Raw genomic sequence first — 26,396 nt, forward strand, 5'->3', positions numbered from 1 at the left:
TGCCCATTGGTTTTTTGTAACAAATGGAGGCATGTTTACAGAAGAGGTGTCAACTCTTCCCCTTTGTATCAGCTTTAGCTAATACGTTTAAATAGCTCTTTTCTGTAGTAGTTTTTTCCAAAGTACCTTGCTCTGTTGTTCCCAGGGTCACCCCAGTTCTCTTCCAAAGATTTGCCTTATATCCTTACCATTTGTCAGTGGCCTGACACTGTGGCTGTTTTGAATGATCAGGCTATCCACCACATTTCAGACCAGCAGCTTTTCATTTTGGTTACTTTGGAGCCGATGACTTCTTATCGATCAACTTCTAATGTGTTCTAAGACATCTTCCAGTGATGCTCCATGTTGAGACAGTTTCTCACACTTGCTGTCTGTAACTAATGGCTGTGAGGTAAAATCTCCTTAACTCCCTCCCTGGAATGAAACCCCAGGTTTAATTTCTAGTGATCTTACCTGCTTTAGTGCTGCCTCTACTGCCCCTTTGCTGAATGCCATAGAATTCTTCCCCCCAGCTGTATACACCTACAGCATAGGCAGCTACTCTGGAGTTGCTTGTCTTGACTTTGTATGTGAAACTATGAGAATGATTCATTGCTTCACTTCAGCAAATATTGAAACTAGACCCAGGTGAGTGTCCTGCTAGAATTTAAAAACATAGATAAACCCATCTCTGTGCAATCAATGAGATGTGAATCAGTTCTTCTTGCACTTAACTGCTATTGGACAAGAAGTTACAACTGATTTTAACCTCTGGGGTTGTGTTGCATTACCTTGCACAGATGCATGGTAGTCTCTTGTCCTGGAGGAAGCCAATTGCTTTGCGTTGCCCAGAGGAACGCAGTGTCCTTCATACCTTCCTGGGCATTCTCCACTATGCTCACCCTCAGAGAAGTGCTGTCAAATTAAGCAGCATAAGGTGAAGAAGGAAAATTTTGTATCTCATGGATATTGTGCCTGCAGGGCACAATTCAGATATTCTGATATGTTGAAAAGGTTCTGGAGATAACATGTAAAGTAGGAAACAATCTTCATTTTCATATGACTAAGGCTACAAAGATTGAACAGATCTTTATGGTGTATATACTAAATTGGATAGATCATGCAAACAAAAAAAACCCTCACTATTTGAAATAAATTTTAATAAGGTGGTGCTTTTTTGTTTTTAAAAGTCTGAATAGGCATTTTGAAATATGTTGACCTTTATAATTTCAAATCAAATTGTAGAATACATTCTGCTTTATTTTTTTCTGATTTCTGACTTCTCTTTGCCAGTTTTTGTGGCAGAGTAAATTTGATTCAATAAGTAATAAAGTAGTAAATTATGTTTAATACTAGCTTTTAAAGAAAAAACTTACCTTTTTGATAACTTCAGCTTATCTAGCACCTTTTCAATTTGAAGTTGGTACAATGTATGGATACCTAATTTCAGCATACGTCCAGTTTACTTTTGTCAATTTATGCAAGTAATTTTCACGTCCCAGGTTTTTGTTGGATATTTTCTGCATGAATAGAGTTGGTGGCATTTGAATTTATCATCTGTGTGAGGAACTGAGATGTATAAATGTATAATATGCCTATAAAACAGACATTCCAAAAGTATGACTGTATGTATGTTTCATCATGTGGTCAGTTTTGAAATGAAGCGGTTCATGACCTCAGTTCTTATAGGGACAATAATTGCCATTTGATACAGGAACAATGACAGAGAGCAACAATAAGATCCTATTTCCAAGTTCCTGCAGAAGCCTGTTCTCAGGTTCTCTGTTCCTTCGTGTTTGTGTTTACATGTATTCAAGTCTTTGCCCACTCTTCATTTGCTTATAATCTGCAACTATCCTTTAGTATCATGTAATTACTTGGAAATATCCAGCTTGTTTGCTTTTTTGACATCATAAGTCCACATTTCTGGGATGCAGTGTGATCCATTCTAAAATGTTAAGATCCATTTTCCTTTCAGAACAATGTATATTTGTGTCAGAAGAGCCAAAATATTTCTTTTGCAGTGCATTTGAAGTCCGCATTCTGTCCTTACTAATATGTGTATCAACACACACACACAAAAACTATCAACAAGGATTTCATGGTATGGATGATCTCTTTTGATGTTGTAATTAAGTGTCTAAATAGTACCTAGCCCTTATCAAACAATTTAAAGGCAACCTGAGTGTATTGCTCTGTATGCATTTAGCAAAGGCACCATTTTCCTCTTACTATTTTTTCATCTTACAAATATTTGGCAGATACATTTTTTTGCTTAACAAATTTTTACCTTCATTGCTTTTTAAAAGCTTGCCAAATCATTGTAATACCATCTCATTTTAACTTTCTACTCTACCTTTGGCTGTGATCTCATCAAAATACTTATTTTGCATTGTGACAGCCACTTTCCAATCAGAAGGACTATCATTTTTCATGTGAATGCTAATTGACAGCTAATAATGCTAGCTAGCATTTTTAGTTTTTTCTATCCTAAGATTGTCATCGTAATCAGGTTCTCCTGGTTAATAATGTAGTCTTCATTGAGACTGCATGAGTTTTAAACCATTGGACTACATAAAAATAGCTCTTGATTTTTATCAGCTCAACTGAGATCAACTCCAGGCCAGTGGAGGCTTTGCTGTAGAAATAATGCCATAGAATTTATGACAACACATTGACAATATAGAAAAAAGTAGAGAGAAATCCACAAAAATGCATTTTTATTCATTTTTCAATATATTTCTAATGAAATCAGATCTCCAAAAATATGGATGTTCCAAGAATGTTACACATTTCCATATAGTTCCAGATATTATTATTCCTGGGGATATTAAAAAAACAACTCTGGAACAAAAAGTAAAGAAGGATAAAATATTATAGAAAGGAGTGTTAAAAAAAAACCAAAACCCAAACCAAAAAAAACCAAAACTCAACTGGGTTGACCCAACTGACTGAGCCATTTTTGATAGTCTGATAATGATTTGATAAACTTAAGGCATATAAATAGGCTGTTTTTTCTTGTACTGCCCTCTTTTTGCCAGGCTGATTGCATTACATAAGTTCAAGTTGATAAAAGTTAGGGTCTTCCTGAAAGCCTGTTATTGCAAGTGAAATTCTACTTGCAAAAAATCATATTAAGTTGCAAAACTGTAAACTGTTTCCATAACAGTGTTTGATTTTTTGAATTAATTTATACTAAAGTTTGAGTGTAAATAAATAAATCTTCTGTTGTTTAAGGTACCTCGCAACTTTAATTTTTTCCTGGGCCTTTTTGTTGGGAGGGCCTTACAACTTTGATGAAATGTATAGTGTGTGCTTGGGGGTTTGACTTCTATAAAATCTGGAATTATACTTGAGTGACCAAGTAACAGCCTTGTAGGGGTGGTGTACTGTGATTATTTTGTCTCTTAAACCTGTACTCCAGCAGGACAAGATGCCTATTGTTTCTTTACCTCTGTGTCCTCTTGTAACAGAATGAATATTACTGTAGGTTAGACTTCCTGTGGAAGAACAAGTTCAAAAAAGAGCGGGAGGAGATTGAAACCATGGAGAATCTAAATCGGGTGCTTCTGGAGAACGTGCTCCCAGCCCACGTAGCTGAACACTTCTTGGCAAGAAACCTGAAGAATGAGGTCAGCCATCTCTGTATATCCTCTGCTCTGTAAGAAAGCAGCGTATCCTGGAAACACTACTTAATGCTGATTTGAACAGTAGGTCCATACAGCGAGATTGTAGATTTACAGTTACTTTCATTCCCGTTCACCTGCCTGAAAGGCTTGCTTTACAGCACTGAACGCACCCTAATACTTTGAAATAAAAAATGTGAAATTATCTTCAGTGGCAATGCACTTTGTGTTTTGATGGGGGATAAAAAAGGGTAAGGAGGAAGAATGGGATGGTTGAACCAATATGGATTTAAATTCAAATCATATGCATTCAGATACTTTTTCCTTTGTGATCAGAGTGGAGTTGCATCCAGGTTCTGAATTTTCTTGCAGCTACTGGAGACCTTGCTTGCCAGAGTGAAAATTAGCCTTCTCCCGGAAACAGCATCTCTCTTAATTCTGGAAAGAGGTTCTGAACACTGAATTACCTGTTTACTCGCTGCTTATGGACCTAGTCCAAGCACCAGAAAAGTCAACCAAAAGGTCCCTATTGACTTTGGTGGAAATTAGATCTGCTCCTAGTATTGCTTTAAAGTTTTAATAAAGCAAAAAAGGATGAAAAAAAATAGAGAGAGAGAGAGTAGGAGTTCTAGATATCTTAAATGCAATAGTTTTAATTACTTGTGCATACCAAACAACTGTTCCAAAACTGACAAAAGAGGAGAGAGGGCAGCTTTAGGGATTCATTTTTGATCTCCTGAGTCAAAAAGGACAATGTCTTCCCTTTCACTGTGGTTTGAATTAAGCAGTACTAATCAGTACTTTATATCAGTACTTTCGTGCTACCTGCAAGTATTCATTCGGTAGCTAATGTCAAATGAAAACTGCTGTGGGGTTCCTTTGAATCCAGTGAAGACCTTGGCAGGAAGCCAGGTTGGCTCAGCTCCAGTTCTTAGTTCAGGCATTAAACACAGCAAACCATCAGGAGATTGCTTTCTCATTTATGTGCTATTCCATCTCGGCTCCCCAGCAGAGCAACACCATCTGCTTACCTTTGTATTGGCAACTGGATTTATATTGTCACCCCTCAAGATTCTTATGTTGGAATAAGCTTTAGTAAATTTAGTGAAGAACAGAAGTTGTAATGTGCTGAGCTCTCCAATCTTATCATGTCAGCTGAAGTGAAAACGATTTGACATGATTTTAGCAGCATTCATTTAAAAATAATATATCTTGAGTTGTTTCTGGTTTTGTTTATATTTAAACACAGCTTTCAAAGAGGGAAGAACCTTTCAAATTCCTGGAATTGTTTGGGAATATAAGCATCCACTGTGTCTTCAGATTTGTTTCAATGTCAGCAAGGATGTGTTGAGCCTTAAAGGACATTCTGTATGTGTCTGTGTGTCTATCTGTATACACCTAAGAATATGTTAGGACAGATCATGCCTTTTTCTTTGTGTCATGCCTTTTTCTTTAGGTCAACAGATACTGAATTGAAATTTGTCTGCATTTTCCTTAGCAGCAAACATTCATGTTAATATGGTTTTATGTATATTCTTTCCTGTTTAAACCAGAATTTGAGATGAAAATTAATGGATGAATAGTCTGGCTTGGAATACTGTTTCTCGTAGATTTATATGCATGCAGCTATATGGAGAAAAGGGAAGGCAAAGTATGCTGCTGAAGAAGAGGCAGCAAGAATGAAAGGGGGGAAAATGAATGGATGAATGTTAACTGGGAGTAGTGGGATTGTAATTTTAGATGACCAACAAAGGTCTTTTCATAATAGGAAACACACTGACTAATGCTGATATGGTAAAAGCAAAGTTACTTCAGAGCAAACTGTAATAAAAGTTTGTTTGCTTTACCAGAACCTCCGGAACTGGGTTTCTGCTGACAGTCTGCATGCTGGGTACCGAACAGGGTACTTTCCAGTTGAGAGAGGGAAAGACAGGAACAAATATAAAATGAAAAGCAGAAAATGGGGCCAAGATTATATTTATCTTCACCTGGCTTGTGCAGCCTTTTCCTTTGTGCTGTTAGCATCCAGATCTCCTGGGTGTAAAAAGTGCTCAGGAGCTTTTGTGCTGCAAGCTAACTGGTGAGCACATTACTGAGCAAGAGGAATCCTGTTTCATTAGCTACAGGATGGAGTCAGCACCCTACTTAGAGCAGTAATTCTGCCCCAGAGAAGATGACAGATATACACTTCCAAGAGGCAGAATGGGACCAGATTGCATCCTCCATCCCGAGATCTCCAGGCACTGGAGAAGAAGAGGGAACAGTAAGGAAAGTCATCTGGCAGAAATTCAGGTGTTATCAAAGAGAAAAAAAGGGAAAAAAATAAATAATGGGGAGTTGACTGCTGAAGACAGGATGATTTTATTTTTGTTGAAAGAAACAAAGCTGTTTCTTACTGGAATGGTGTTGCATGTAATTTTCTGTTTAAGCGTTTTGGAGAGTACTGTTTCAGGAGAAGTACTCACAGGAAAATTAAGACACTCAATTGCCACAGCCTTTATTATTTTGAATGATCGAAGTAAATTAGCTGGGAATACCTCCTTAAAATTCTCTGACATTTATTGTGACAGCCACAATTGCTACTCATGTGGTTATAAACAGTGCCATTTGTTGTTGTTCCCATGCTGGTACTCTGCTGTAGAGCATTAGTGGAGATGGATATTGCCCCAGTATTAGGAAGAAAGAGAAAGGGGACACTTGCTGAGCTTCAGCATATGACAAGTGTTCACATACAATGTGTTTGTCTAGTTTTGAGGTGGAAGAGAGGAAGGAGTAATAACTGTGGTTATAGAAAAAGAAGATTTGTGTCTCTAATCGTAACAATCAGACACGCAACCCTTTCTTACAGGTTGGTTTTCTCCATACTGGGTGGACAAACAACAGCATAAAGTGCAGTGATCTTCCTGTGTCACAACAGCACTTTTATTTGAATCTTTGCTCCTGTCTTTTGCTTAGTAATATTTCACTTCCTGATGACTGTGCATTGTGCAATTTGCTGTGATTTATTCTGGGCGACACTTCAGCTTTCAGGGAAGACAGAAAAGGCACTTCTTAATAGCTAATTAGGGCTCCACACCTAACATCGGTAAGACAGTGGCAATTGTAGCAAGACGGGACTTGCACCCCAGTCCAGTCAACTGCAAAAGTTTGAGGAACAGCAGAACTGTTAATGTGCCGTTCACCCTTCTGCTTTTACCTGTAAATGTAAGGGCATATTTTTCTCCTGCAGATGCTTTCTATATGCATCCTAGTTATGTATTTTTCTAGTATTCACATAAGAGTTCAGGTTTTTAACTCTCTAAGGTCTTGTCTTTCATCTTGTTGAACAGCAATGAAATATACATTTATATAGCTCATGTAAACTATTTTTCCTTATTCTACTTTTAAATGTTCTGTTTATCTTTTTGTTCCTGTATCATGAGGCAGTAAAATGAAACCATCTTCTGTCATCTCTGCTTCATATTATTCAGTAATACCACATGCTTGCAGAACTGCATAGTTGGTCTCCTTTTCCCATAAGGGTTAAGTTGTAGCTCCTAACTGACCTGTATTCTTACGACTTTAAGATATATTCTCAAATAAATCTCTACATGGTGCTAGTTTCCATGTACTATTTTAGATACTGCACTGTCCCAGTACCACCTCTGTGCCTAGATTTTGTCTGTTTCACAAACTTTACAACCAGTATCTCATCAGTAGTGGAATCCTGGCATGTTTTACATTCTCAGGATGCTAAATCAGCAGGATTCAATAAAGCAAATAAAACAGCTGCTATCTAACGTTAATGTTATCTAAATTAAACCAACTTTTTTTACTAATTAACAGAATCCTTAGGACAATAGAATTGTGTATTAATATTAATTATAAACATACTATTAATTTGGCTGGATTTAACTTACTGGATTTTTCAAGCTGGTAGGAATATGAACTTTTTTAAAAAAACAGTATTAATATTTGTCACAGATGTATGCAGCTTGTTTATTTTGTCAGGTCAAGTTTCAGAAGTATGTTTGAAATAATCTAGAATGATGATGATTATGATGATGATGATGAGGAGAATAAAAAATAATATTTTGAGTCTTCATTATCTACATTCTGCTATAAATGCTCTTTTATCTCCCTCCAGTCTTTTATCTAAAACTGTGAATTTCCCCTTCTGCATTACCAAGGCCCTGTATTTGTGCTGCAGACCTCTTTTAATAACAAGCACCATGTGTGTGGCCTGAATTCCTTTACCCAAAACAGAAGTCTCATTACAGAGAAGGAGACTTGAGGAAATAGAAGGAAAGCTGAGTTAACCATAGATTATAATTTCTGTACATATTCTGCTAACTTGCCCATGAAAAACACTCAGGACATTAGATCTTGACTTTTGAGTGTATTTATATGCAAATGTTACTGTAGCTTCAGTGTAGGCATGCCTGACATAATTGAAGTAGGTAGATGTGAAGAAAAATGCAGACTGCAAAAGCTAAACATATGAGGAGAAAGCCTGTTAATCTGCTGCTGCTGCTCTGCTGAACTAATTTCAGGCTCACTTGAGTATATCTGCACCAAGCCTAGGTACATGTTTAATCAAGACAGCTGCCAGGTATGTCACTGCAGTATCACAGAGCGGACCTGGTTTTAAGTGTGGGTCACTGGACCAAAGAGACATCTTTTTGGGCCTGAGCTTCTGAATTTCTTGGAGTCAGAGTCATCCTGCAGAGTTTCAGGCACTCCTCTTGAGTGCCTACATTAGGAGAAATTTCCTCTTTAGCCTTTTTTTCATAACTGACTGAGAGAGAGAAACACTATCTGAGGTGATTCTGCCCATCTGGCATTAATATGACCTTCCACATAGGCGTATCTACTGTACTGACAATATAGGACACATGGGATGACTGTGTTCTCAAACTAAATACTTCAGACAGGTGCTTAAATTGCCTAAATTCAATTGACATCATCCAGCCATAGGGATTCCCTCACCCCCACCTTTTATTCATTACTTTATTATATGGATTAAATTTATTAATCAGGTGCTTATGGAGACGGATAAAACAGACTGCAGAAACATATTATCACAATAATAGTTCTTCCTGAAAAACTCTCTTGGCAGGAGGGCACAGGAGATCCAGAACTTCTTTGAAGTTTAGTAGCAATCTGACAGTGAACTCATCGGCTTGGACGTTTTGTTTAGTCACTTTTCATTTACACAATCAGGTTGCATTAAAGTGATACTGATTTTATATATATGGCTGTAAGCTGGATGTCAGGTACACACAGTCAATTTAAACCAGCTCAGCTTTAAGAATATAAATAGTAATGGTGAATTGCAGTGATATATTCCATCCCCACTGCACGGAGGCACAGTGGAGCTTGATTCTGTGGTTATAGAATCCTTTGAAAATAAAGGGGCAGAAAAATCTAGTAATAAATCACCTACCTCCTCCATCAGCCCATGTTCCTCCCTGTCCACCATTATTTTCATGTTTGCTCAGAAACTTCCCTCACACCTGTTCTGGGATGAGGCACTCAACAGTTTTCCCGTAGTTCTATTTTTCAGTTATACATCACCAGTAGAGATTCACTATGTTTGTACACATCTGTGTACAGACACACCACTTTCTTCCAAAAAGAAATGTACTGCCAGTGAAATTGCAAAAAAAAACCCCAAACCAGCCAAAAAAAAGAGCTTTGCTAAGTAAAAAGGGAAATAATATCTGATTCTTCTTGAAATCACAGAACAAATCCTATTCACCTTATTCACATGAGTATTGAAATCCTTGTTTTATTCAAATAATAGCTTGAACAGAAATTGACTTTACAGCATTTTTTATTGCTGTGGCTATCTTTATGTATGGATGCTAGAATTTTTTTACATATTAGCTTATAAATATTCTTTATTTTTTTTTTTTTAGGATGTGAATTTGTTCTGAAATAAGAGATATTCTGATGTTTAAGGGCAGTGGAGAAGAAACTGAAGGGGGGTGGTGGTGTCATTTTTAGCATCAGAATCTTCCTGTGGAGCAGAGGTGCTCTCATTTCAGTGGTCACAAAAGGCAGTGGAGAATCTGACATACATAAGTTTTAGTTCAGGTGACTTCTCTCCCTTTGCCTCAGCTCCTTGTTATGGAAAAGAAATGGCAATTATTTTTTCCTATTAGACTTCTTGTCCTTTTAGGTTAGGAACTATCAATCAGGATTGTGTTGCATTATGCATTTCTGCTGCACTGGATTTGTGGTTTTGGTTAGTTTTCTAGTTATTAAAATAACAAAAACAGCTAGTAATAAATTAGATACCGTTTTGCAAACTGTATTTTCAGCCATGCAAGCCAGACCAAATTATTTTCATGAGAAGCCTCAGAAATGGGTCCTATCTAATAAATTAGTGAATGTTTTAGATTCACGGAGTTAATGTTCAGGAGAGAAAAAAAGGTGACTTTAAATCACTAAAATATTTTCAGCTGTATATATTGAGGTTTTTTTAACAAACAGGTTTATACAATGTTTAAAATTAATAAATGCAACTAAATGCAAAAAATACCCAACCACTGTCTTAAGGCGTTCCAACTCCTGCAACGCCTCCCTTTTCAGAACCAGGACACTGCATGTTAATAAGGAAACTTTTATTTAGAGCTGTGTGTGACAGATTTTTTTTCTCTATTTTGTTTTCTTTTGGACAGGATCTATACCATCAGTCATACGACTGTGTCTGTGTCATGTTTGCCTCTGTTCCGGATTTCAAGGAATTTTACACAGAATCTGATGTAAACAAGGAAGGCTTGGAATGTCTGAGGCTGCTAAATGAGATCATTGCTGACTTCGATGATGTATGTACTTCTAACAAATGTCAGTATATAGTTTCAATCTTAATATATCAGGGTATGCAACAGTAAGGAAATGTGTACTTGAGAGGCAGAGTAGAAGAGCTGTCAGAAAAGAACTTTTGTGTGCCTAGTCACATGGAAATTACTTACATGAAGTATTAAAAGAAAAAGATTTGTGTGGGATAAAAGAGATTTTGATCTGACATCATACTCAATTTCTTTTGATTCTTTATAAAGAGAATCCTATATGTATATCTGATGGGAATTTTTTTGTTGTTTAGCTACAGTTCATGAGGCAGTCATATTACATGCCATATATTAGCTATAATTTCTAAATACTAGTGCCTAAAGTCAGGTATGTAAATTTATGTCCCCTAAAATGATACATCTTTGTGTTATACCTGATTTGTGTTGGTCTCATTATACAGCGCATTGATAAATTTATACATGAGTGACTCAAAGGACTGCCTAAGTTTTTAATATTCCATTCTCTGAAGTTACAAGGAAATACAGAGTGTGACTACAGAGGGATTGTGAAAAGATAGCTGTAAAGGTCTCACTGAGAACAGTATTTGTCTTAAAGAAAGTTATTAGTGATGAAAATACCATAAAAAGGTGTTAAGATCATGTCATGACTTGGAAAGCACAGTCTGAATTTGCAGTTCTGAAGCTATAAAGAGTATTTAAGCAGCAAACCCATTTGGAGAACATTGAAATGTCCAATAAACCCTGGGATATTAACTACAGTCCTTGGATTTTAGTCCCATTAACATGGACCATCTCATTGACAGAGAAGAGACACTTTTGGAAAGTTGCTTAAAGCTTAACTATTGGCTCACATGGTGACGCAGTTTCAAGATCAAATGAGTGCAAAGTCTACTGACTTTTAAGAGCTGTATGTGCAATAAGTTGGAATTCATTCTCATTGCTATAAATTTAGTCCCTTTATAATAAAAAGATATTTTTACAGACAGAAATTCCTTTTCCTTGGAGGCTGTAACCGTAGTTTTATCCCTCCTTTAGTCCTTCTTCCTGTATATATTTGTGAACCATTTGTTCGGTTCAGCTGTCCAGCTGTGTCCCCTTTTAAATTCTTGTGCCCCTCTAGCCTTCTCACTGGCAGGATCTGAGAAGCTGAAAAGTTCTTGACGTGGTATAAACACTACTATAGCAACATCATATAAAAACATCGGTGTGTTTTCAACATGATTCTCGTACTAAATCCAAAACACAGCATTATACCAGCTACTAAAAAGAAAAAATAACTCTATCCCAACTAAAACCAGGAAAATTTAGTTCCTTTATAATAAAAAGGTATTTTAACAGAGAGAAGTTCCCTTTCCTTGGGAGGTGTAACCATTATTTTATCCATCCTTAAGTCCTTCATCCTGTATGTATTTGTGAAACCACTTGGGGTCTATTAAAAGACTATTCTAAGAACTGATGCTCTGAATGCTGTTAAAGTAGCAATGCTGTTACCATAACAAGGTTGCTGATCTGAATAATGAATAACCATCCTTGTTTTACAGTTATTGTCAAAGCCAAAGTTCAGTGGAGTTGAAAAGATAAAGACCATTGGAAGCACTTACATGGCAGCAACAGGACTGAGTGCTACACCCAACCAAGAACAGTGTCAGGTACAGGAAAAGGTTCCTGCTTACTAAAATTCATGTTCAAATGGAGGCTAAAATTCTGTTCATTAAAATTCAGGTTATGTGTAATGTTGGTGCCTAATTTTTTCTTATTAATGTAGATTGTATTGTACTGGGCAAGTATATACTTTTGTATAGTAGTCTCTGTGAATTACTGTCCTTCACATTGCATTTTGAAAATGCCACCTCTGTATTTGCTAGGTGTAAAACAAGCCTTCTACTCTGAATACAATACAACAATTTATTCCTACATGCTGCAGCAGAACTGGACTTACAGAGTGTAAAAAACCTTCAAGAATGAGTATTTTCCATTGTAAACTGGGACGGCTGAGTAGATGTACTAACCATACACTTACAGAATCCTCAGGCTCAGCACTGAGAACGTGGTCCTTTGTTTCTGATTTATTTAATAGGGTAGGATTGGGAACTACATTCAGTAGAAATTAAGTTCAGAGAAGCAATTCATAACTTACAAGCAAAAACCTTGCTTTTGCCATGATCTTTAGAGTAGTACAGGTTAGTGACAGACAGCAATTATGAATTAACACATTCTCTGCTAAGGATTAATGTGCACTTGCCAAACTCATGTTCCTTCTAGACAGAAGTAATTAACACCTGAACTATAGACCCTAAGGATCCTGAGGACAGAAAAAGAATGATTTTAAATTAAGTCTGACATTAATACAGGGAGGTGAAGGGGATGAAGGAAATGCAGAACTGTAGACTGGAGATGAGAAGACATAGAGGAGCTCTGAATCACAACTAAAACTAGTATGTGCACAGGAAGAAATTTATCATTTGAGTTATTTCCACAAGCAGTGAATCAAGAGATCCAAGGTTTAGTGTTCTTTTGGTGATTTAGTACACATTTTCGAAAGAAATCCACCAGAACTAAGCAGCCTTCAGTACAGATGCCCAAAGAGGCACATACCTAATGTGGCAGTGACTGACTGCTAGTCATACTGCTGGGAACCACTTCCAGCTTAAAACAAGCACCCAAGGAAGACTAAGTGTCTCAGGAGGAGGTCTGAATACATCAACTGAACAGGAAACCATCTGTCTTAGCTAGGATTGAACTCCTAAAGAAACAGGCTTCATTCATCTAAAACAGCTGCTCTGGCAAGCACTACTACTGTCCCCCTAGACTGATGGATCTTCTCTATGAATCATCTCCTGAAGTTGTCATCTGTCCATCTCTTCTGTCACTTTATCTCAAGGAATTAGGAAGATTCAGTCATTTCTCATAGAGAACAGTGAGTTCATCTCTTATGAAATCATTCTTTTGTCAGGGTCCTACCCTGGGCTGTGGGAGCCCAAAAATTACTTCTCCTCAGCCTGAGGGGACTCAAACCAGTACTTAGAAAGCAGGCTACACTACTGATGTATGAGGACACATTAAGTCTATAGCCTTTATAAGTGGTACAAGCTCTGAGCCAGTAAATTAGGGGGCAGAGGATGGTTGCCTTCTTCCTCTCTTCCTCTTGCATCTTCTTCATTTTCAGGTCTATTGGATATTCTCAGAGGTGCTCGCTTTATCTACCAGATGAGATCAGTGGAGGAACTCTTAAAACTGTGAATTTAACTGGATCTTAAGCGACAGCTAGAGTGCTGAGCTGTGCAACAGTGAGAGGGAGGAGTCTCTGCAGGGATAACCACAAGCATTCTTTATTATTAAAGGACATAGAATAGAAGCAAACACATAGCAAAAATTAATGAGTAAATCCTAGGCACACATAGACATTGAGTGCCTGTGGGTTTAGATAGAAGCTAATGAGTTATTTGACAATCAAAACATTAGATGGGGTGTGGTTTGGATCTATCATCTCTGGACTGCCCGATTGTGGAAGTAAAATGCATCCTGGTCTATTGGCCATTGTTTGATCTAACTCATGCTGGGCAGGGCACCATCTTGTACATTACCTTTCTTCTGCTGACTGCTGGCATTAGGACATCCCTAAGAGTTTAATTGTTTTTAAGCATTCAGCATATTTTGGTTGTATTCTCATAGCAACTAAGGCTAAGGAAAATGATTTTACTCTGTTTGGCTGTTTAAATTCAGGAACCTGAACGACAGTACATGCACATAGGAACCATGGTGGAGTTTGCATTTGCCTTGGTGGCAAAACTGGATGTCATAAACAAGCATTCATTCAATGACTTCAAGTTACGAGTAGGTATGTATCACAGGATTTTTATGAGAATGTAATGAAGGAGGGGGGAATTCAATGTGAAGTACTAGCTGACTAAAGTGTTAAAAGTGTAAAATGACCAAAAGGGCCATGAAGGTAAGTAGCAACACCTTTACCCTGTTTAAAGGCAGCCTACGTGGTATTGCCCATTAACCATAGCTGCTGTTGGGGCAAGTAGTGTTTTCAAGGCAGGACTCAAAAAAGGGTGGTATTCCTAAGTACAGAATGGCTGAAGCAATATATTCGCCTGACTCTGAACAGTTTTATGGTAACTGTGTAATAATTATTCTAGAGGTCAACATTTTTTAAGCTTATCAATACCAAAAGACACAAGAAGACTCTAGATAGAGCTTTACCAAAACCATATAAATGGTTTTGGAAGACAAAAGCTATAAGGAGTGAGTGAAGCTGGAGTCTGAAATATTTCAGATGTACTAAACTGAAGCAAGCATACAAAACTTCACCTTTTCCTTCACAGTGTTAAAGGAGGGTACTTCTCTTCTTTGTTGCTCTGTGGTTATTGACAAGTAAGAACAAAGATGACTAGTTGTTTATATTTGAAAGGGGTATCCTTTGTATTTCAGCTTCTAATTGCTTCTACTTGTGCATTACAGTATTTTAAAAAAACAAATAGGCAGCTGCAGTAAGCCATGGAAATAATGATGAAATAAATTAATTCAGAGCTGGTCAAGAACCATATGTTGTGAACTGTTTATTTCCTGATAGCAGTACACAGCAGTTATACAATGCAATATGTAACTTCGAAAGTGTGAAATGAAAGCAGTAAATAAATATTGGAAACCCATAAATCCTGTAAACATGTCAGAAATATTTGATTTCCAACAGTTATTCCCCTGTCTTGTCTTTTCTTGCTGTACCACTTGCTTTTCCTTTCTGCTGCTCCTCTCATGTTTATTTCACAGTGCCACCCACTGGCAAAACTTGCTATTTTATTAGCAAGATAAATGCATGTGTTCCTTAATATATGTGTTCCTTAGAGCACTCCTTTGTTAGTACGTTTTGTATTCCATGCTATAGTTAAAAACTGGCAAAGCAAATCTGAAGGCTTCCTTCTCAAAGTGTTACAGAACTTGATGGGTTTTTAAAAAAAGCATGTAGAGATACTGTATGTCTGTACAGAATAAAAGTTCTCTACTCGCCATACATGACATGCCATATAACTTGCAAACATATCGGCAGTGTCAGTACAGATAAGGAACTGCTGAATATGGGGGCTAAACCTGCAAACTGATTAAAGCAATACTGACTGCTTTAAAGTGGGGAACATGAAGAAAACTTTCTAGGGGAAAAAAAAAAAGATGCCTCCTCATGATTTTTAAAGTGAGTGCTGTAGGTTGCAGAGAAGTCAGACACCTTTGCTTCATTAAATAAGGAATGTTTAAATCTACAAAGGGACACAGGCCCCAAACTAGTACTTTTGCTACCTCAATCCAATATAGGCACCACTTGGACCTTCACTTCCCATCTTCGCTTCTTCTCCACTTCCCACCACCACCTGACCATGAAAGCATGTGATAGCCATAGCAATTAGAGCCACTGAAACATTTGAATATCTACCTCTGACATAATCCCCACTGTAAGGATTTAAACCCGAACTGCCATTTGTAAAGGTCTTTCTCAGCCAGCATCTAACCCCAGAGTTGCTGCAACTCACTGGAAGTCTCAGCTTTCAACCTTCATTTATTTTTCAGGCATTAGCCCCCTTCTGTTAGCTAAGGTGCTTGATTTATTAGACAAGTTCAGATATGCTTTTGCAGCAAATTTTGCACAGGTACTGGGTTGGGGTTTTTTCAGAACAGAATAGAGACTGACGTTGTTTTCCATGTAGCTTCACGGTTAGAACATTTGGCTGTGTTGTAGGTGAACTTAATTTTGTTCCTACTTTTGGCTGAGGCTGCTCAAGCGTGAGGATCCCTGTCCCCTGCAGAATGCTATGCACCCAGGCTGTAGGATACTTTGGAATGAGATATTCTCTGTCTGTCCTGCTGAACAGTATTTGCCTTTTCATAGAATAATTATATGTCACTTTGGACACGAAAGAGACAGGTGGTGTCACGCTCTGTTAGAGTATTCACCTGGACTGAGAGTACAACTCTTCCAGCCTTGCCCCAACAAACATTCACGTGTGCTATGCAAAATAGACCCGCACTAGCAGGAATGCCCTAAAGCAGCACAACCCAGAATGCCTGGCTGACCAAAACACATTCCTAAGACCTATGGGTAGAAGTCTCCTTGAAGAAGGGGTCTGAAGCTGGCTCTCTAGCCCCTGAAGTATTACTCAAACCATTAGTAGTGGTGGTTCAGGAAGGAGATAAAAAAACAGAAGTCGCCTCCTGCCCATTATATTTTGTAGGAAAGTCCCACCTCACTGCCCTGATTTCTGGACCATGGCAGAGCATATGCCACACACATCTCTTCGGTATTCCCTACTAGCCAGCTTGGGCTACTCGGCAGATGCCTTTTGTGGATCCCACTCTTAGGTCCCTAGTGCTTTCCACACGTTGGATGTCATGAAGCAGAAAGACACACCCATGGCTTGGTTTTAATGGAGAGTGTTGCAAGGCCTAATTTCCTTTGTGCATTTAATCACAAGTGCTTAGACAAATACTTAGCAGGTTCTATCTGGCATCCTTTAGGGTGTGCATATTTCCCCAGTTTTCTAAATTTAACTGCTACAGTTGCTTTTTCCAGGGTTTCCAAGTGGGTTTATAGTGTGGTTGCTAGCCCATGCTGCCATGTTGCATACTAGGTGAGCTCACGCTGAAATGCTTCCCCGTGCTACAGTCACACTTTCATTTTGCTGCATAGATATATCCCTAGTAATGGTTTCTGTCAAGGAATTAATAGAAGTCAGTTATGATCCATTGATGTGGAAATAATTTTAGAAATCCAAACTACTCACTTGTCCAGGGATTATTTCTCACTAGGTCTAACTTGGCTTTCCTACTCATCAGTATGTAAGTTACAATTGTAGTATATTTGATGCTGGTAAACAATAGTGCTTTTGACTTTGCCTCCTAGTTTCCTTCCCTACTAGCAGAGTACAACTAGCTCCCTTTGCAAATGTAACACAGGACACAAATTGACTGCAAGATTAAAATTGCCCAGACTCTAATGAGGGACTACGTTGTTCTTCACTCTAGCAGCGTGCATTTCAGAGCTAGCAATTTGTTACACTTACTCTGTGCTTAATCCAATTATTTGAATACATATATTTATATTGCAGTTATTTAGGACCATTCTGTGGGCAATCCAGCCTTCAGAACAAGGCTTCAAATCCTTTCAGCTCATTCACATTTTATTCTGCGTTTAAAAAGCAAAGAATACTGTAACAGTCATTTGATTTGGCCATCAAGTATTGCAGAGAGGAGAAGCTCTTTACACTACAAGTAGAAATTTAAAGAAATTCTTGTATGTTTTCCCAGAAGCTCCTGCTCTCCCAGTGTTCTTCATGCTATCTAATAAATGCAGTAGCATTAGGGTACTAATGGTTGAAAATATCAAATTTACTCAGGATGGGAGGAAGCTGTAAAACTAAAATTAGATGAACTAACTTTTGGCATTCTTATAACTAACATCTTCCTGCTCTAAATGGTTTATGAGACAGTTGTGAACAGGCTCTTTGTTGCTGTACTCACTATCCAGTATGGGCCAAATACCATGGATGCACTAAGTGTCCTTGGTTGGTGGATCTTCATTCTTAATGTTAAGTTCTGATGTTTTCCAGGTATCAACCATGGACCTGTAATAGCTGGAGTAATTGGAGCTCAAAAACCACAATATGATATCTGGGGCAATACAGTAAATGTGGCCAGCAGGATGGACAGCACTGGTGTCTTAGATAAAATACAGGTAAATCTTGGTTTTGTACTAGTATTTATCTTAATCCTCTGATTTTGGAGCCTAAAAAAATGTCATATATTTGTGCACTAAATAATTAGATCTTGAGCAGGAGAGTAAAGCATGAAAAGAAAATTATAGGGAAAATGGGACAAGAATCAAAACTTTGTCTTGGCCCTACAGAGGAATACAGTGGAAGAAGTCATGGGTTGCCCAGAGATGCATCCCTAGGTTAAGAGAGGAAATCACATGTCTATTCTGGGAATTTCTGAACTCATAAAATACTAGCTACCTTATCTCTGAAGAGAATTCCTGATGTTAATTATTTCTAAATAGCGGAAATAACCATAATTGTTGTACATCAAATTAAATCCATAAAGCAATCATGAAACTTCCATTTTAATGAACCATGCTGATTATTAATCTTTATCTTTAATAATATTTATAGATCTAGATTATAGACAAAGCTGTAAAGACCTTCAATTTATTAACTTTTCACTGGTTCCATAGTCGGGGATCACATTTTAACTGTCTGCCTAGTATACTGCCTAGCACTTTGGGATCCCAGCATGTGACTGAGAGCACTCCAAATCTATGGTTGAGACTATTCAGAACTAAGTAATTGAAAATTAAAGTTACCAACTGTTGTTCAAAACTGAAAACTGAAGGGATGTCAAAGCAATGACATCTACAAACAGTTGCTTGCTTCACAAAGAAACAGTCTGAGACAATGGATGCTGTTGAACAACCTCTGTCTTAGTGGGCTTTCATCTAAAATGGCAGAAATGCCTAAAGTTTGGTTCACTGACAGTTATATGAGAAACCTGCAACAGCAGCTCTGAAAGATGATGCTGGTGTCTTACAATGACCCCATTCACACAGCCTTTGTATTTGCAAAAAGATGGGGAAGCCTGGATCTACTGAAATGGAAAACAGCTCCATTTGAGGAGAGGTTGAGAAAAATGCTATATGAGGAAGATGTTGTCCCTGGTGCCATATGCATATCTGCTAGCCCTCTGTTTACAATGGTTATATCAAATTTTATACTTGATGTGATTAGAATGGTCATCCAGCAACAGGCTAGTGGAAAGCTCAGGTGTTCAAACTTCACTTTTCACACTACAGAGACCCTTAAAGGCCTTTTAGGCATTATAGCAAACCCCTTGTAGTTGCTCAGAACAAATGTTCTAGTCACACTCTGGAAGAAGATTCTGCTTTTCTCTGTTATCAATGCTGGTTGTGTTACTGTATTGTTGCAGGTTACAGAGGAGACAAACAACGTCCTGCAGACACTGGGATACATGAGCACTTGCAGAGGAATAATAAATGTGAAAGGAAAAGGAGAACTGAAGACATACTTTGTACATACTGAAATGACAAGATCCCTTTCACAAGGGAACGTGGCATCTTGAAGATGCTTGTACGTGTCATTGATACCGTAGTTTCAGGAAAGTATCACGCACTTTTTAACTACATTTTGGCCCTTAACATGCGTGCTATTTTCTGGTATGTGGCACTTATTTTAATATGGCTGCAGAATAGTCCCATGAGCCGTCATTTTGCACCTTGATATTCCTAAGTTCAAGGACAGTTGCAATGTACTCTATAGGACTGGAAGATTGTACTGCTACTTGCACTGTTATTCAAAGACAAGAAAAGAAGGAATAGGAATTAAAAGATGATTAATCCTGAAAGGACTATAAAGATATGTTAGTGACAAATGTGGGGAAAAAAAGGCAATAAAGCTAGGGGTGCATACTATTTTCTGATGCATGGTGTTTTCTGGAAAATACAGTCGCTCCCCAATAGCATCTACTAATCTGGTATTAAAGTATACAGTATTTGTAAATAAGTTTACTCTGTCCACACATGATTTGGATGTGATCACCAGTTGCATCTCATAGCCAGGGACACGTTGGGTGGCTTGCTGGCATTCTTTCTGAAGAGAGAACTAACAATGCTGGAATAGTTTTGTACAAACGTGTCAAATGTTTTGAAGCTATTGTCTTTTGTAAGGTTAATTCATTAAAAGTTTATATGTACTTTGTCTTATTGTTGCTGTCTCTTAGTTTTGCTTCCTTCCATGGCTTCTGTTGCTCTAAACCTGCGCGTCCTCTGCTTCTGCCACTGTGGCTTTTTATTCAGCAGTTAGATGTTGAGGCAGGCTATAGCCAGCTACCTCGATAACCTTGGTCAATAATATCTGCTAGACTTGGCTATTGCCTTTCAGAAACTGAATCACCTCTATTGTCTTCAGTCTTGGGTGACATCCTAGGCACTTTGCAGTCATTTACTCCCTAGATGATACAGAAGACTTACCTCAAAATCATAAACACAAGCAAAGTGGGGGATACTGAAGACAGTAGCAGTGTTGCTACTTTGCAACTGGCCTGCAATGCTTGAACAATAACTAGAAGAAACTGTACAAGGGAAGAAACATTTTGTTTGTTTTGCACCTTGACAACCTCTTTTGCCCTTGCATGTCTTTCACTTAACCTTTACAATGCCAGATTTCATGGGATAGTTAAAATAAGCTAATTTATCAGGACATAAGTATGAGCAGAAGACACAAGAAATGCTGTTTTTGTGGATATTTGAGATTAATTTGAATCTCATTGAATTAAAAAGTATCACACTTGCAGTTTCATAGATAAGCCAGGTGAAAGACTGAAAAAGCAGGTAATCGTGCTCTCAATGCTCCTTTAAAGCAGAGATAGTAAAGATTAATTTTTGCTTTGTTATAATCAGTACTTCAAATTAACATATTCTTTTAGTCATAAGATACTAGCAAGACCAAAATTAATAAAATCATCCTATTTACGAAGTAGCATATAATTACAAGGTTTTTTTCTGACTGATACCATATGAATATAGAAGTTAACTTATGCACTATTAGCTCTGGCATGTTATTAAAATGTAAAAAGTATTCAGATTTCTCATTCATGAAACATATATTTACATTTGTATTGCATCGGTGTCCTTTCAGAAGGAGTTCTCAACATTGTGGGTCACAAATAAATGGCATCAGGCCACAGTCTCACTGAGTGTGGCACAGTTTACTCACAGCAGCCATCTGCCCAGCAGCAAATTAGAATGGCAGTAGATTCCAAAATGCCTACATTTGCAGTAAAATAGACAATCTGAATTTTGATCCCTTTAAGTGAGTCCAAAAGCAAAATGCAAGTTATTTCAGTTGTGTCCAACATTGACACACTTGATGTCTCACCCAGAGCTGGAGACTTTTGATCAGTAACTCTCAAGATAAGCACTCAGTCTAATAAAATCTCATTAAAAATATTTTCTTGTATTTATGATTCCTTCCTTTTAATTAGTATGTTAAGATAAATATTTTGCAGTGGAATGAAAGACTTTCCAAATAGCTCATATGACAGCAGGAACAATGTCCCAGTCGTTGCCTAAAACAAGCTATCACTTTGCTATGCTTCAGACTTCTCCTAAATCTGTCCTCTCCACTTATTATAAATTTGTCCTAAGAACAATTTAAAAAAATATTAGTCTCTTTCTTAGACTTTAAATGTACTCTGGGCCCTTAAAATCATTCTGGTATTATCACAGGTCAAGGCAATCATTTCTCACTGTGGATGAAAACTATGTAAAGTTGATTATATTATATGGTCATATCTATGTGCAGCTTTCAGGTATAACCTGTAAATTCGGGATTTTGCTTTTCATTTGTATTCTTGCAAATCAGTAGCAAAACTTGTACCTAACTTGATAGCTTTGTTTCTATGATATTTATAAAAGTTAAACAATATTATATTTCTGTAAGCCATGAAATGTTAAAACATCTGAATGGCTGTGAGTTGACTGGTCCAATGAAATATAAAGGCAGATATATACATGCCCTCCAAGAGCATGTTGAAAATGCCCTTGTTCAGAGCACTCCTGTTTCACTGGTGATCTTCACTCATTTTGGTGTTGCATTTATATTCTTGCAGCCAAGTCCTGCTAAAGAACAAGAAAGCAGGCAAAAGCTGATTATATATGCAGTATGACACCCAGAAGAAAGGTGCATATCATCCTCTCTAGCCTTCAGTTGCTGAGTAATATTATTATCTGTCTAGTGCAAAGAAGCTATTTGTATCCAATAAATACTTTTTTGTCTTTCAACGCATTTTACATCTAATGTTTATACTATTTTATTTTTCCCGATTTAAACTGACCCAGAGTTCTTGTATCCTCTTTCTTCCTCTCCTGCAGCAATTTAATCTGCCTCAATAACTGGATATAGCACTGCTCACGTATTAGTGTGTAACTTGAAAAGATAATCATAAACCCCAGTATTTCACATTCCATATGTTCTACATCACAGTAAGGCTCATCAAGTTCTACAAATTCTGCGTTGGGGCCATAGTTAATAGGTCACTAGTGAACCACAAAGAGCGTGACTTCTAAAAGTAAAATGCAAATGTATTTCACATTGTGAGGCAGCAACCAAAAGATCAGTATGAATGATTCACTGTCATATGGGAAAATGAAATCCAAACGGGAACACCTGGGGAGCCTGCTGGATTTCTTTTTCAAGGTCAATGCTTTGCTCTGATTTATGGAAGGCTACCAAAAGACAGGAAGAAAGATTAGACTTGCATGTTCTGTTAACTTCTGTTGACTACAAAAGTAGTTGGGATTACCTGTAAATTAATGCTATTTAGCTGCTGTTTCTAAAGAGAGACATTAGCATATTATTTATGCTGTGTGAAAACCATTTTTCATTCTCTTTATATTCCTTTATGATTCCTCTATTTCATAAAACATCTACAGGCCTTCCATTTTTCCACTGAGGCACAGGTAGTTCAATCTGCTTATTTCTAAAGTGACAGCTGTGCGCATCTGAAGGTAAAGCTGTTGAAAGTCTATCCTCTGTTTTCAGAACTTCAGATCGGAACAAACAATTAGCTGTGTTTTCAGGATCTTTATAAAGCAGCAGATTTACTGTTAAAGGCAATGGTTACCTTGTCCTTTGATATGTAGTTTTCCTTTTTGTTGTACTTCTATATGAAGATATTTTAATTTTTCATTTTCAGGTAGCTGATTCTCCTTCACCTGAACTAGATACTACACTTCAACACTTTTTACAGGTGGACCCCAAACAATTTTAAAACTAGGGCTTTTTATTTTTCCTTTCTTTTCAACAATAGTGGAGTGACTCTGAGGGGGAAGCAAATGTAGAATATGTGCCTTAGAAAAAACATGTAATTAGGAGAGTATTTCTGTTCCTTGAAGTACTTCATATTTGTGTGGATTCGTCAAAAGTGGTGTATAAATCAACTGTATCTGAAGTTTACTACATATTGATTTTAAACATCTTCAAAATTAGAGGCAGGAGTTATTCCGGTCAGTGTAGCTTTTAATGTGTCAAAATGCAAGATAAGGACATTTCAGTTGTGTTTGCAACTATGAAGGTATGAACCCCTTTATGTTGTAAGGTGCCACTGTTCAAAACAAAGATTCTGCCAAGACTTGTTTGAAATTTTTTGATGGAGCGTTTTTCAAATGTATCTTTAGCCATTGAGATGCTCTTCATGAAAATCTCAGTTTTGACAGGAAAAAATTGCACGTGAAGTATTTTGAAAGCTTGACATTCCTGGACTAGAAATCTTCATGTTTGCATTACAAAACAGTCTTACAAATAGCAATTGTTATGAAAGTAATGTCATCTCATGTATGGAATTTTGTATTACTCTACTTACCAAGAAGGTTATTGAACAGTATATTTGTCTGGATTGGAGTATCCGTTTAGCAGATATCAGCCAGCTGTATTTGGTTTGCGTGGCAAGGTTTGGGCAGCAGGGTGGCTACAGAGGTGGCTTGTGTGCGAAGCTGCTAGAAACTTCTTCCATGTCCAATGGAGACAGTGCTGGCAAGCTCCAAGATGAACCCATCACTGGCCAAGGCTGAGCACATCAGCAACGGTGGTAGTGCCTCTGGGAAAATGTATTTAAGAAGAGGGGAAAAAACCTGCACAACAGCAACTGCAGCCAGAGAGAGGAGCAAAACTACATGAGAGCAACAACCCTGCAGACACCAAGGTCAGTGAAGAAACAGAGGCAAGAGGTGCTCCAGGCACCGGAGCAGAGGTTCCCCTGCAGCCCGTGGTGAAGCCCATGCTGAGGCAGGTTATGCCCCTGCAGCCCATGGAGGTCCATGGTGGAGCAGATACCCACCTGCAGCCCATGGAGGGCCCCACACCAAAGCAGGTGGGTGCCCAAAGGAGGCTGCAACTCCACGGGAAGGACGCGTTGGAGCAGGCTCATGGCAGGACCTGTGGCCCTGTGGAGAGAGGCTGGAGCAGGTTTGCTGGCAGGACTTGTGACTCTGGGGGTATCCACGCTGGAGCAGGCTGTTCCTGAAGGACGGCACCCCATGGGAGGGACCCACCGCTGGAGCCGGGCAGAGTGTGAGGAGCCTCCCCCTAAGTGGGAAGGAGTGGCAGAGACAGCGTGTGATGAACTGACCACAGCCCCATTCCCTGTCCCCTTGTGCTGCTGGAGGGGAGGAGGTAGAGAAATTGGGAGTGAAATTAAGCCCAGGAAGAAGGGAGGAGTGAGGGGAAGGTGTAAGATTTGGATTTATTTCTCATATTCCTACTCTGATTTGATTGGTAATAAATTAATTTCCCGAAGTCAAGTCTGTTTTGCCCATGACAATAATTGGCAAGTGATCTCTCCCTGTCTTTACCTCAGCCCACAAGCCTTTCATTATATTTTTTGTCCCTGGTCCAGTTGAGGAAGGGACCTGGTGGACATTTGGTGTCCAGCCAGGGTCAACTCACCACTTCAGCATACAAATAATAATTGCAAATTATATGAGTCAACCAGTTATCATTTTATAATTGTTTTAAAATTATTAGAATAAAAATAATCACAATAATCTGAAAAGCCTGATTCTCTGGTCAAGCAGTTGAAATTGTAGTTACAAGCCAACCAGGAAATGTTTGCAATCTGCAGACTGAGGCTCAGTCACAGTAACTGTGTAGGTAATTACTCAAAACAGCAGATATATTCAAGAAAAGTTAAAAAATTTTCTGAGCAGCTTATGAACAATAAACCCCTGAAGACTGCAAAACGTGTGCTGACTTTTGCAGGTGATGTATAGTTGTCCCCATCTCCTTCAGAAAACTTCTGAAGAGCTTTCCTGTTTGAGACAGGCAGTTTGTCACTAATTAGGATCCAGAAGAAACAAGTGCTTGTGTGAAGTAACTGGCTTGGACCAAAGCTACAGTAGTGGAAAGGGGACAGAGTTTTTGAGCCATTTTTGTTTCAGCCTTTTTTTCAAGAGCCATCAGATGGAACAATTGTGGCAAAGACTGTCTCTCCTTCGTGGCTCAGCTGAGGGTCAGGAACAAACAGCAATCTGATGCATGTTGAGGTCAAACAGCAAGGACAGAAGATGAATTGCTAAGCCTTAATTTGACAGCAGGCTAGCCATCTCAGCTCTAAGTGACATGAGTTTGAAACAAGTACATCAGCTTGGAGTAAGAAAATGCTCCTGTGTTTTTTCTGCGTATCAGTGACCTGTCCAGTAATGTCATCTGGCCTCTTGTGTCTGTCCCATCTCCATCCCCCTGTGGTCATCTCTGTCATGTCTTCCTCCCACCCCCATTACCATTTGCTTCACAAATTCCTTTTAGGAATTTGCTTGCAAAGTTATTCCATAAGCCAGTTTCACATTTCAGAACAGTGACTCTGCCTTTGAGACACCTTTATGGCTATAAAAGTACATATCAACATATTTGCAATTCAGGAACTTGAGTGGTGGAACCTGAGGGGGATATTACTGCTCCCTAAGAAGGCAGGCAATTGAACTTTTCCTCCTTAAGAACTGAATTCAAAGCAACTTTCAACACTTTGGTCTCTGAGCTTAGCTGTATTTGAATGCATAGTTTTGATCATATAAATTAAAATTTATCAATTGCCCTCTCACAACTGTTCACATGTTTTTATTGAAGTTGGTAAGAAAATAAACTGACCTCCCATGCTACTGCATAACAGGAACATACACTTAACAGTAGAATACTGTCTGTATATGATCTAAATCTGGTTATAACTGGAACAGAAGTATCCGGGCATTCCTATCCTGCTTCTGGGGAGTCTGCAAAAGGTGACCAGGAAGAAAAAGGCCTTTGTAAGAGTCAAATAATTCTAAAGAGATTTATACTTTTCATTGGGCAGGAAAAATGAACTGAAAAGCATCAATTTTAAGTATTTCCAATGGGGAGATGGGGGTGTGGCAAATCTGTAACAAGCATCCAGCAATATT

At 38.2% G+C, this 26,396-nt stretch overlaps 1 protein-coding gene across 4 annotated transcripts in view; it reads left to right on the forward strand.

The window, feature by feature from the left end:
- The window catches only part of ADCY2 (adenylate cyclase 2), a 229,328-nt gene extending 204,569 nt beyond the window's left edge, over positions 1 to 24,759 (forward strand). For 2 of the 4 annotated variants that reach the window (XM_080381755.1, XM_080381754.1), the window contains 6 exons: positions 3,453 to 3,611; positions 10,271 to 10,417; positions 11,944 to 12,051; positions 14,126 to 14,240; positions 18,004 to 18,128; positions 19,376 to 24,759. In XM_080381755.1, the coding sequence (XP_080237881.1) occupies positions 3,453 to 3,611; positions 10,271 to 10,417; positions 11,944 to 12,051; positions 14,126 to 14,240; positions 18,004 to 18,128; positions 19,376 to 19,528 (807 nt within the window). In that variant the 3' untranslated portion in view covers positions 19,529 to 24,759. The remainder of the gene's footprint in view (positions 1 to 3,452; positions 3,612 to 10,270; positions 10,418 to 11,943; positions 12,052 to 14,125; positions 14,241 to 18,003; positions 18,129 to 19,375) is intronic. The other 2 variants (XM_080381756.1, XM_080381757.1) reach the window with 1 other exon arrangement.
- Positions 24,760 to 26,396: the final 1,637 nt, after the last annotated feature.

The sequence above is a fragment of the Falco punctatus genome (genome assembly GCF_963210335.1).
Source record: "Falco punctatus genome assembly, chromosome: 3".
NCBI lineage: Eukaryota > Metazoa > Chordata > Aves > Falconiformes > Falconidae > Falco > Falco punctatus.